General features: G+C 68.9%; 2 protein-coding genes across 4 annotated transcripts; one reads left to right on the top strand and one right to left on the bottom strand.

The window, feature by feature from the left end:
* Nucleotides 1-795: 795 nt before the first annotated feature.
* On the top strand, nt 796-8,598 carry ASIC3 (acid sensing ion channel subunit 3). Of its 2 annotated transcripts, XM_027669912.1 has the most exons (11): nt 796-1,750; nt 3,980-4,130; nt 4,206-4,333; nt 5,395-5,545; nt 5,625-5,681; nt 5,964-6,117; nt 7,146-7,237; nt 7,323-7,402; nt 7,481-7,552; nt 7,655-7,701; nt 8,276-8,448. In XM_027669912.1, the coding sequence occupies exons 1-11, from the start codon at nt 1,196-1,198 to the stop codon at nt 8,352-8,354; spliced, it is 1,566 nt and encodes a 521-aa protein (XP_027525713.1). In that variant the 5' UTR covers nt 796-1,195; the 3' UTR covers nt 8,355-8,448. The 2 variants fall into 2 exon arrangements, with proteins under 2 accessions (XP_027525713.1, XP_027525712.1); XM_027669911.1 differs by lacking the exon at nt 7,655-7,701 and having other exon boundaries at nt 8,276-8,598.
* Nucleotides 8,599-8,767: 169 nt separating this feature from the next.
* On the bottom strand, nt 8,768-11,858 carry CDK5 (cyclin dependent kinase 5). Of its 2 annotated transcripts, XM_027669913.1 has the most exons (12): nt 11,753-11,858; nt 11,561-11,649; nt 11,416-11,483; nt 11,140-11,200; nt 10,957-11,013; nt 10,771-10,866; nt 10,408-10,482; nt 10,174-10,270; nt 10,035-10,104; nt 9,705-9,765; nt 9,557-9,637; nt 8,768-9,355 (listed from the first exon to the last, which is right to left on the bottom strand). In XM_027669913.1, exons 1-12 carry the CDS (start codon nt 11,787-11,789, stop codon nt 9,269-9,271), a joined length of 879 nt encoding a protein of 292 aa, XP_027525714.1. In that variant the 5' UTR covers nt 11,790-11,858; the 3' UTR covers nt 8,768-9,268. The 2 variants fall into 2 exon arrangements, with proteins under 2 accessions (XP_027525714.1, XP_027525715.1); XM_027669914.1 differs by lacking the exon at nt 10,408-10,482.
* Between the last annotated feature and the right edge of the window lie 16 nt (nt 11,859-11,874).

Raw genomic sequence — 11,874 nt, 5'->3', positions numbered from 1 at the left:
GGCTGAGGGAGCTCCTGTGTCACCCCTGAGATGAGTGGCCTCTGTGTGACCCCCTGGCACAGAGAGTCCCATGTGCCGCTCCTGGAGTGGGAGACCCCTGGGTGACCTCTAGGATGGGGAGACCCCTGTGTGACCCCCGCTGGGGCGGGGCGGTCACCTGTGTCCCCGTCCAGGGTGGAGGACCCTGTATCATCCTGGGAGTGGAGGAACCCTGGGTCACTCCCTGGGGTGCAGGAACCCCGGCTGACCCCAGGTTTGGGGGTTACGGCTGTGGGACCACAGGGGCTGGAGGGTCTGCTGTGTCGCCCCTCAGTGTAGGGGACCTCTGTGTCACCTCCCAGGCTGGAGGACCCTCTGTGACCCTCTTGGGCAGGATCAGCCCTGCATGACCCCTCCCGAGGTGGGGGGGTCTCCTGTGTCAGCCTTAGGATGGGGGACCCTTATGTCACCCCCGGAGTGGGGGGACTCTGTGACATCTTTCTGCGGTGAAGGGAGACTGCATCACCCGCCGGCGTGGGGGAACCTCTGCGTGACCCCGGGATGGGGGGACCGCTGTGTGACCCCCGGGGTGTGTTCCCTTGGGCCGCCCGGTGAAGGGGCGCTGCTGACCCCTCCCTTCCCCGCGGGTCCCAGCCCCCCGTACCCCAACGCCGCGGCCGCCGCGGGGGCGGCGGGTGGAGCCGAGCGGGAGGGGCGGGGGCGGCGGCGGCGGGGGGCGGCGGGGACCGGCGGCGGCTGCGCCGCGGCGGGAGCGGAGCCGGGACCGGGGCTGGAACAGGGACAGGGACCGGGACCGGGGCCGGGCTGGGGCTGGAACCGGGACCGGGGCTGGGGCTGAGATCGGGGCTGCGCCGGGGCGGGAGCAGAGCCGGGGCTGGGACCGGATCCGGGACCGGGATCAGGATCGGGACTGGCACTGGAACCAGGACCGGATCCGAGACCGGAGCTGGAACCGGGACCTGGGCTGGGGTTGGGGCTGGGACCGGGACCGGGACCGCGGCCCCGCGGCACCGGTCGGGCAGCGCTGGCACCGGCAGCGCGGGGGAGCGGAGCGGCCGGTCCTGCCCTGCCATCCCCTGCCTTCCTCTGCCCTGCCCACCCTCCTCCTCCGTGCCCTCCCCGCCGGCAGCGCCCTGAGCCCGGCGCGGCGATGGGCTGAGAGTGCCGGGCACGGCGGGGGCCCGGCGGCGGCAGGATGAGGGGGGGCTCGGAGGGCAGCGGGGAGGGCGAGGGGCTCTCGAGCCTGCGGGCCTTCGCCCACAGCTCCTCGCTGCACGGCATCAGCCACGTCTTCGCCTACGGGGCCGTGTCCCTGCGCCGCGTGCTCTGGGGCGGCTTCTTCCTGGGCTCGCTGGGGCTGCTGCTGCTCGTGTGCGCCGAGCGCGTCGCCTACTTCCTCACCTACCCCCACGTCACCAAGCTGGACGAGGTGGCCGCCCGCAACCTCACCTTCCCGGCCATCACCATCTGCAACCTCAACGAGTTCCGCTTCTCCAAAATCACCCGCAACGACATGTACCACGTGGGCGAGCTGCTGGCGCTGCTCAACGAGCGCTACGAGATCAGCAACCCGCAGCTGGCCGAGCCCCACGTCCTGGCTGCCCTGAGGGACAAGGCCAACTTCAAGAACTTCAAGGCGAAACCCTTCAGCATGGCCGAGTTCTACAACCGCACGGGCCACGACCTGGCCGAGATGCTGCTGCAGTGCACCTTCCGCGGCACCGGCTGCACCGCCCGCAACTTCACCGTGGTGAGTGCCCGGAGGGCGGGGCAGGGACCCCCCTGTGCCCCCGGGGCTGTGGAGGGACGCGGGTGTCCTGCCAGGGTTGGCCACCCCTAGATGAGCTCCTCCTCCCATCTCGATGCACGTGGGCACAGCGAGGATGGGGAGGGGACCCGCCGTGTGCCCCCGGGGCTGTGGAAGGACATGGGTGTCCTGCCGGGATTGGGCACTGGCAGCTGAGCCCCTTCTTCCATCCCACTTCTGCATCTCACCACCCATGGCACCATCAGCCCCTGCCCACCTTCTTGGGCACTGCAGAGGGACCTGGGTGTCCTGCCAAGGTCAGGCACCTGTGGGTGAGCCCCTTCTCTGGCCGGCCAGTGCATCCCACCACCCACAACACCATCAGCCCCTGCCCACCCCTCTGGACACAGCGGCTGCCAGCCAGGGGTGTCCCTGCCCCACGTGCTGCAGGGGTGCCAGGCGGCTGGGAATGCTGCCCAGGCTGGAGCGGGGCTGTGCTGGGGGCTCTGTGCAGGGTGGGGGCTCTGCTGGCATACAGGCACCGGGATGGGGTGGCGGTGGGCACGGGATGCTCACGGGTATGGGGTGTTCACAGCTGTGGGGTGCTGACCTGTACAGGGTGCTCACAGGTACAGCCCCCAGCTCCACTCCCCCGTTCCAGCTCCAGGTACCACCTGGGCACTGCCAGCAGCAGCTGCTGCCCTGGCTGTTGGCACACAGCTCCCAGGGGCAGCTCCTCCACACCTGGCACAGGTGGGGGTCCCTGTACAAGCACTGGCCCCACCACTGCCCCCAGAGCAGGGCAGGGACAGTGGTACTAGCTGGGATCATGGCACATGCATGACAGGCAGGGATGGTGGCACAGGCAGGACAGGCACATCCCTCATGCTGCAGCAGTGTGCTGCGGATGCTGGGCAGCCTGTACCCGCTGTGCCTAGTGCCCATCTCTGTTTCCAGCGATTACTGTCACCTTAATGCTCTTAGAGCACCAATTAATTCTCTGGAGCTCAGGGACAAGCTGCCCTTCAGCAGCTCCGTGCCCTCCCCATGGCCCCTGTGCCCCCACACCCTTGGCCAGAGCCACTCTGCTGGTGTCCCTGCAGCAGGACTAGGTGCTGGCATTGGCTCCCAGGCTCGAGGGGCAGATCATATGGCTGGAGGGCCTAGTCCTGGATTGGGATCCTCTGCCCTGGGCTGTGGCACTGAGCTCTGGCACTGTGTCCCTGCGCCTCGTCCCACCCCATCCTCAGGGTCCCCGAGGTCCCTGAGCACGTGGCAAAGGCCCAAGGGCCATCAGGGTGGGCTGTACCCCCTTCTTGCCTCCACCAGGGCTGGTGAGATGGGGCAGGATGGCAGTGCAGGGACATGGGTCCAGGGATGGAACAGCAGAGAGTGGGAACAGCAGGTCCCCAGGGTGCAGGGCTGGGGGTCCCTGGGTGACCTGAGTGTGGGAAGCAGGAGGGCTGGAAGTACCAGGGCCATGTCCCAGTCCCTGTCCCCATCCATACCCTCCCCAGGCATCCCCATGCCGGGCAGTCGTTGCCATGACACCCGCCCCCCCCCTTTTCCTCCTTGGGCACCGTGTTACCATGGTGACAGGTCCCCACTTTGGGAGCAGCTCGTTGCCACAGCAACGCCCCCTCCCCCCATGGGACACTCGGGGGGGGCACCCATAGTGGGGTGTGTGTGACCCCAGAGGGCTGTATGGCAGGACTGGGGTCCATGGGGCCAGTCCTGGGGCCTCTGGATCACTCCAGGAGCCCTGTCTGTGGATGCCAGTCCCTGAAGGCTCAAGGTCACCCTCAGGTCCCTGGCTGGGGGTGCAGGTCCCCAGGGTTGCTGGGGTGGCTGGCCCAGGACAGGCTCTCAGGTTCTTAGGGGACACGGTGGCCTCTGCCACTGTGACTGAGTCCCAGTCTCCATCACCATCCTGGCTTGTGCCCTCCCTGCTCAAGTGTCCCCACGTGTCCCCTGGAGCCTCACTGAAACCCAATATCCCTGCAGAGCCCTGGCAGCCCAGGCACAGGGGGGGCACTGTCACCGTTCTGGCCTTGTTCTGGGCCATGGCGGGCTCTGGGATCCCGCCCCGAGGCACTGGGATCCTGCACTGGGTCCTGAGGGGCACTGGGATCCTGCACTGGGTCCCGTGGGGCACTGGGATCTTGCCCTGTCCTCACAGGGTCCCACAGTGTCACCCAGGGCCCCGTCCCCATGTCCCCTGTGTCCCCGCAGATCTTCACTCGCCTGGGGAAGTGCTACACGTTCAACCCGGGGGGGCCGGGGCGCGAGGTCCTGACCACGCTGCAGGGGGGCTCCGGCAACGGCCTCGAGCTCATGCTCAACGTGCAGCAGGAGGAATATCTGCCTGTCTGGGGGGACACAGGTGAGACCCCTGCCTGTCTGGGGACACAGGTGAGCCCCCCTGTGCGGCACCTGACCCCGTCCCCCTGCCCTGCAGACGAGACGTCGTTCGAGGTGGGGGTGAAGGTGCAGATCCACAGCCAGGAGGAGCCGCCCTTCATCGACCAGCTGGGCTTTGGCGTCGCCCCCGGCTTCCAGACCTTCGTCTCCTGCCAGCAGCAGCGGGTATCCGGGCATGGTGCCCGGGGCTGGGCACGGACCCCCGAGGGATCAGGATGGACCCCCAGAGGGCTTGGGATAGCCTGGGACAGCTGGGACACCCCGAGGCATAGGGACATCCCGAACCCTGCCATGGGTACCACAGCCATCCCCGTAGGGACATCCCATGCCGAGCGGTGCTGTGGGTACCACAGGCATCCCCACAGGGACATCCCGTGCCAAGCTGTGCCATGAGTACTGTGCCACCACACTGGCCAGGAGCAGCACACGGTGTGGGGCAGCCCCACACCGGGACCACGCGGCCTCTCCACAGGCTCCGGCTCCGGCAGCGACCCCCTGGCTCCTGCGGAACAGCCGCCGGGGGGGTGGCAGCGCCCGGCCCCCGCAGCCAGACACCTAAATTTAGGTGCCTGGGGTGGGTGTCACCACGTGTGCCGGCGCGCGTGGTGCGGGCGGCAGGAGCACGGCGGCAGCAGGAGCGTGGCCCTGGCACCCACGGGTGGGGGTGCTGGGCCCCTCACCAGGCACGATCCCTGCACGCCCGGCCCCTGTGTGCTCCCAGGTGCCACGTGCCAGCCCTCGCCGGCTCCTGCCCTTTCGCTGTGGCACCTGGTGCAGGTGACATTGCCTACGACACCTGTCCTGCACCTGGCAGGGAGGGACAGGGTGGGATGGGGGCGCTGGGGGTGCAGGACCGGGACCCCCCAGCACTCACTGGCTGCACAGTGAGCACCGAGGGGAGCATAGGCGTCTGTGCCGACCCCCTGCCTGGCACGTCTGGCTCCTGTGTGCTCCCAACTGCCATGTGCCCCCCTTGCTGTGGCACCTGCTAGAGGTGACACTGCCTGCAACACCCGTCCCCGAGGCCAGAAAGGAGGGCACGGGGTAGGAGGGGGGCTCTGGGGTGGTAAGATCTCCCAGCACTGGCTGTGCGGGATAAGCTCTTCCTGTGGTGGGGGAGGTGGCAGCGTGGCCAGGGACGACACCAGGGACTACAGCAGGGACGACAGCAGGGGTGACACTGGGAACCCCGGGACGCCGTGTTTTCCTTAGCGGGCGCCCGGCAGCTCGTGTACCTGCCCCCCCCGTGGGGGGACTGCAAGGCCACCCCCATCGAGTCCGACTTCTTCACCAACTACAGCCTGACCGCGTGCCGCCTGGACTGCGAGACGCGCTACCTGGCCGAGAACTGCAACTGCCGCATGGTGCACATGCCGGGTGAGCGGGGGGGCGGCCGGGGGGCTGCGGGGGCTGCCGGGACCCCCCCCCGCCCCTGCGACCGCCGCCTCCCCCGCAGGCAACGCCAACGTCTGCACCCCGGAGCAGTACAAGGAGTGTGCTGACCCCGCGCTGGGTATGTACCCCCGGCCCCTCGATGGCCCCGGGCACCCCTGGGACCCCTCCCCCCCGCTGTGCCCCTATTGCCGCGAGCGTGGCTCTGGTGTCCCTGTGCCCTCTGTGCCCCCATCGCTGCAACCGTGGCTCCAGCGTGCCTGTGCCCTCATCGGGGTGGGGGTCACCACTGGCCCCGGACACGCAGGGCTGGGTTCTCCCCATGTGCCACCGATTCTGTCCCCGAGTGTCCCCCCCCCGGCCAGGGATCCTGGGGCTCCCTGTCCCACCCGTGCCCCCCCAGACTTCCTGGTGACGAAGGACAGCGAGTACTGCGCGTGCCGCACGCCCTGCGCCATGGTGCGCTACGGCAAAGAGCTCTCCATGGTGAAGATCCCCAGCAAGGCCTCGGCCAAGTACCTGGCCAAGAAATTCAACAAGACAGAGCAGTACATCGCGTGAGTGACACTGCCACCCCTGCCGCCGCTACCGTGTCACCCTCTGCCCCGCCAGCGCACCGTGTGGCACAGCGTGACAGTGTGACATGGCACAGCACAGCCACGCGGCATCCCCAGCATGTGAACTGCTGTGACATGGCACAGCGTGACAGTGTGACATGGCACACAGCATGAACCAGCACGGTGGGATACTGACACAGCCCAGAGGGATGTGACACGGCATGGCCACAGGGTGTCCCCAGCACACGGGAACTGGCACAGCACAGCGTGACGGTGTGACATGGCACAGCGCAGTGTGACGGTGTGACATGGCACAGCGCAGTGTGATGGTGTGACATGGCACAGCGCAGTGTGACGGTGTGACATGGCACAGCACAGTGTGACGGTGTGACATGGCACAACGCAGTGTGACGGTGTGACATGGCACAGCCACATGGCATCTCCAGCACATGTGAAGTGGCCCAGCACGATGTGACGGTGTGATACGGCACAGTACGGCCACACAGTGTCCCCCAGCACACGTGCACTGCTGTGACATGGCACAGCCACACAGTGTCCCCAGCACGCGTAAGCTGGCACGGTACAGTGTGATGGTGGGACACAGCATGGCACAGCCGCATGGCATCGCCAGAATCCCTGAACTGGCCAGCACAGCACAGTGTGAGGGTGTGACAAGGCATGGCCATACGTCCCCAGCACACCTGAACTGCCCAGCACAGCACAGCCTACCCTGTGCAAATATGCCCCAGCAAAGGGAAAAACGTGTGGCACTGCATGGCACAGCACAACGTGGCATGGCACAGATGGCACCGCATGGCATGACACTACATGGCACGGCCCAGTATGGCGCAGCATGGCACGGGGCCCCAGAATACAGCCCAGCACATCTTTGTGTCTCCCAGCACCAGGCAGACCCCTCTGCCCATTCCCCTGAACCCCACGGCACAGTCCAGCCCCCCCCAGCACAGCCTGGCACAGCCCCCCGGCCTCCTGTGCCTGACACTGTCCCCTCGTCCCGTGTCCCCCAGGGACAACGTGCTGGTCCTGGACATCTTCTTCGAGGCTCTGAACTACGAGATGATCGAGCAGAAGAAGGCGTACGAGGTGGCAGGGCTGCTGGGTGAGGGCCGGCGGGGGCGGGTGAGGGCCGGGGGTCCGGAGGGGCTCCGAGGGGCGTGTCCTCTCTGACACCGCCTCCCGCCCAGGTGACATCGGGGGGCAGATGGGGCTCTTCATCGGCGCCAGCCTCCTCACCATCCTGGAGATCTTCGATTACCTGTACGAGGTGAGGCCCCCCGACACCCTCAACACCCCCTCCGCTCAGGGGTCTCGGGGCCGGGGGCTCTGACCTGCGCCCTCCCAGGTGTTCCGGGACAAACTCCTCAGCCTGTACAAGGAGAAGAAGCGGAGCCCCCGGAGCGACAGCGGCACCCTGGTAACCCCCCGCGCCCCCCGCCCCCCGCCCCCGCCCGGGGGGTCGCACCTCATCCCCCTTCCCCGGCTCACCGCTCTCTCGTCCCTCCGTGCGCCCATCCAGGAGCACCCGGCGGTCCCGGGCAGCCCCGCGGCCCCGCGCCCACCCAGGTACACGCGGGGGGGGCACCCGAAGCCCCCCGGGGCCGGGGGGCCATTCCCTGCAGAACTCCCATTCTCTGCGGACCCCCCCCATTCCCTGCAGATCCCCCCATTCCCCACAGACTCCCTCCATCCCCCTACAGACCCCTCATCCCCTGCAGATCCCCCCATCCTGCGTGGACCCCTGCGTTCCCTGCAGATCCCTGATTCCCTGCAGACACTCCCATTCCCTGCAGACGCCTCATCCCCCGTCCTCATCATGGTCTCCAGCACCCTGTCCCGGGGTCCCCCGTCCCCCCCGGAGCCCCCCAAGCCAGGCTGGGACCCTCCAACCTCCCCTCCGGGACACGGAGGGGCAGAAGGGAGGAGACTGCTTGGGGACGGGGGTGGGCAGCCTGGCTCCACATCGGCTGCGTGGGGGAGCCCCAAAGCTGGGAGGCTCCCGGGGCATCCCGGGGGGCACAAGGGATGGGGGCGAGGCGCTGAGCCCCCCAGCTTGGCAGGACACAGGGGGAGGGGGGTGGCGGGTGGAAACCAATCCCCCTTAACCCCCTAGCCCCTCTAACCCCCGACCCCCCCGCAGAGTGCCCGGACCCCCCTGCGTGGCCCCGCGCCCCGTCTCGGCGTCGCCCCGAACCTGCTACCTCGTCACCCGGCTCTAGGCCCCCCCCGGGACCCGCCGTGGAGCCCAGCCCGCCCCCCCGCCGGCCGGGGGGCTGGGGGGGCACCCCCGGGCCACGGGGCAGCCTCCTGGTCCCCCCCACCCCCTGAGGGGGTGTCGGGGGGCTGGGGGCAAGGGGCCCCCCCAGCCCCGCTCCCGTGACCCTGCATGCGCTGCCTGTGCCCCCCCTGCGCTGGACATGCAACCCCCCCCCTGCAGCCCCCCCAAATAAAGAGGTGCCCCAGGCCCCGGCTCCAGGCTGCTGGGGGGGTGGGGGGACACGGCTGCTCCAGGAAAGAGGGGGCAGCACTGGGGGGGTCCCAGGGGTGGGTTGGGGGGCAGAGGCTGTTGAGAGAGGTGTCTGTCATGTGGCAGAGGGGGGGCCCTGACACCCCAGGAAGGAGAAGGCGGCACTGGGAGGGGGGGAAAGCTCTTTATGGGGTTCCAAACGCACATCATCCACATACAGCAGTGCCCTAGAAAAGAAATGGGGTCCTCCCCCGCCCCCCCCAGGGGGGCTGTATCCAGAACCCCCCCCAGGCAGGGAAGGGGCCGGGGGGGAAGCAGGGACAAGAGGGGTGGGGGTCTCACCACCTGCAGGGTCCCCATGCCTGGTCCCAGAGGGTCCTGTCCCTCCACCAGCATCATGGCCCCATGTCCTCTGGGGGGTCTCATGCCCTGGAGGGGTCCCCTGCCCCCAGGGGGGTCCTGTGCCACCGGGGGGGGTCTGAGTGCCCTCAGTCCCCTCCAGGGCTAAGGGGTTCAGGGGCACCATGCCAGCCCCCTGCAGCTGGGGCAGAACCTAATAAATACTGGGGGGACGCTGCAGTTTGGGGGGGCTGGCATGGGCTGGCTGGGGGGGCTGGGGGCTGCCCTCCCTTGAAGGGGGAGGGAGCCAGGGAGGGTTGGGAGGCCCTAGGGCGGGCAGAAGTCAGTGAAGTAGGGGTGCTGCAGGGCCTCCTCTGCCGAGATCCGCTGCACCGGGTTGCACTTGAGCAGGTTCTGGGGGACATGGGGGGCTGAGGGAGGAGAGCACAGACACCCCCCCATCCACAGCCCCCCCATCCCACTGCCCCCCTCAGGTGGGTGGGGGGCTGTGAGGGGAGAGGGTAGCCACCCCTGGGGAGCCAGAACCCCTGTGGCATGGGCAGGGGGACAGGCAGGGGGGACAGAGGTTGGAGGGGGGCAGGGGTGGGGTCTCACCTGCAGCAGGTCCCGGCCGGTCGCGTTCAGCTTGGGCACCACGTTGACCAGGGAGGTGGTGGCCGGGTACATGGGGTAGGGCTGGGGACACACAGGTGACCCACGGCCCCCCCGGCACCCCCTCCAGCCCCCCCGGCCCCCTCCTCACCTTGTAGTCCGGCAGCTTGGCCATGGCCGGCCACTGCTCCTCCGTGGGGGTCCCCAGCAGCGTGGGGATGGTCAAGGGCCACCACGGGGGCACCCGGCACCCGACCCCCCCCGACCCCCTGCCCAGCCGAGATGGGTCCCCATGCCCAGGGGTCTCCATTCCTACAGGGGTCCCCATTCCCACAGGGCTCTCCATTCACAAGGCTCCCCGTTCCCAAGAGGTTCCCCATTACCAACTGGGGCCCCCATTTCCAAGGGGGATTCCCAGAGGAGGTCCATTCCAGGGGTCCCCATTCCCGGAGCTCCCCGTTCCCCCCGTTCCCAAGGATATCGGAAGATCCTCTTCAGCTGGTCGTCCACGTCGTTCCCCGGGAAGAGGGGCCGCCCCGCATTGGCCAGTTCTGGGGAGACAGAGGGTGGGTCCCAGGGCTCCTGCAGCCCCCCAGGCCCCCCAGGACCCCCCAGCAAACCTGCAAAGATGCACCCAGCTGACCACATGTCGATGGAGGTGGAGTAGAGCTTGGCACCGAAGAGGACGTCTGGGGGCCGGTACCACAGAGTGACCACCTGGGAGGGACAGGACCCTCAGACAGGGACAGGACCCTCAGACAGGGACAGGGACACTCAGACAGGGACAGGGACACTCAGACAGGGACAGGGACACTCAGAGCACGGGGCAGCCTGAGCCCCCTGAGCCCCCTCACCTCGGCTGAGTAGCAGCGCACGGGGATGCCAAAGGCCCGGGCCAGCCCGAAATCCGCCAGCTTGAGCTCCCCGTTCTGGGGGGGCAGGGGGGTCAGTGTGGGGAGCCCCACCTGTGCCGCCCATACCCCAAAGGGGCATTGTTCTGGTGCCCCCCACAACCCAGGGCAGGTGGTGGCTGCTGCTCCAGCCCCATCACCAGGAACATAGGAGACATGGAGCTGCAGCCACGGTCAGACAGGCTCCAGGTGTGACCCCCCAGAGAGATGGACAGAGAGACAGTCCCCAGGTGTGGCCCCCCCAGACAGACAGACCAGCCCAGCTCCCAGGTGTGACCCCCAGACAGAGCCCCCCCCGTGCCCCACCCTGTTGATGAGCAGGTTCTGGGGTTTCAGGTCCCGGTGCAGGACGTTGCGGCTGTGGCAGAAGGCGAGGCCCTTCAGCAGCTGGTACATGAACGACTGTGGGGGACACGGGGGGGTCTGTCAGCCCCCCCACACTGTGGCACCCCTGTGGGGCCGGGCTGGGACTCTGGGGACCCCCAGACCCACCTTGACGATCTCAGGGTCCAGGTCCCCATTGCAGCTGTCAAAATATTTCTTCAGGTCCTGGGGGGGAGCGAGGGGGGGCCGCGTCGGGGGCGGCCAGGAGCGGTGACCCCCGGGGACCCCGAGGACCCCCAGGGACCCCCTAGGGACCCCCACGATCCGCCCACGCCCCTGGCGCTCACTCACTTGGTCACAGAACTCAAAGACCAGCGTCAGCTTCTTGTCGCTGTGCAGGACGTCGTGGAGTCTGCAGGGGGGGTGGTCCCTGAGCCCCCCAGCGCCCGGCCCAGCCCGGGGCATCTCGCGTGGCAAGCCCCGAGCCCCCCACTCCCCTGCCCCAAGGCACTGGGGGGGCAGCCCCCTCCCACCTCGCCCCCACAGCTCCCCCCACCCCGGCTCAGCCCGAGGGAGCAGCCCCCGTGCCGTGACCCCACAGCCCCCTGCCCGCGGCCGCCCCGGTACCTGACGATGTTCTTGTGCTTGAGCTCCTTGAGCAGGCAGATCTCCCGCAGCGCCGAGCTGGGCACTCCCTGCGGGACACGCCGGGTTGGGGGGCGGGGGGTTCCGGGGGTCCCGGGGGGGCCCCAGCCCGGCCCCCCCCCCTCACCTCATCGTCGTCGTCCAGCCGCACCCGCTTCAGCGCCACGATCTCGTGCGTCTCCCGGTTCTTGGCCTTAAACACGGTCCCGTAGGTGCCTGTGGGGCGCGGGGAGGGGGTCACGGCAGGGCCCCCGCTAGCGATACCGGTCCGGGCCCCGCGGCCCTCGGGCCGCCCCGCACGGCCCCGGCCCGGCCGCACCTTCCCCGATCTTCTCCAGCTTCTCGTATTTCTGCATGGCCGCGATGTCCCGGCGCGGCCCCCCCGCCACCGGCCCCGGCACCGGCCCCGCCGCCCTCCCGGCAGCCCCCGCGCGGCCCCGG

This window comes from Corapipo altera, unplaced genomic scaffold (assembly GCF_003945725.1).
Source record: "Corapipo altera isolate COAL_440 unplaced genomic scaffold, ASM394572v1 318, whole genome shotgun sequence".
Lineage (NCBI taxonomy): Eukaryota > Metazoa > Chordata > Aves > Passeriformes > Pipridae > Corapipo > Corapipo altera.
Note: the sequence above shows the minus strand (reverse complement) of the source record. Positions and strands in the feature narration are given on the sequence as shown.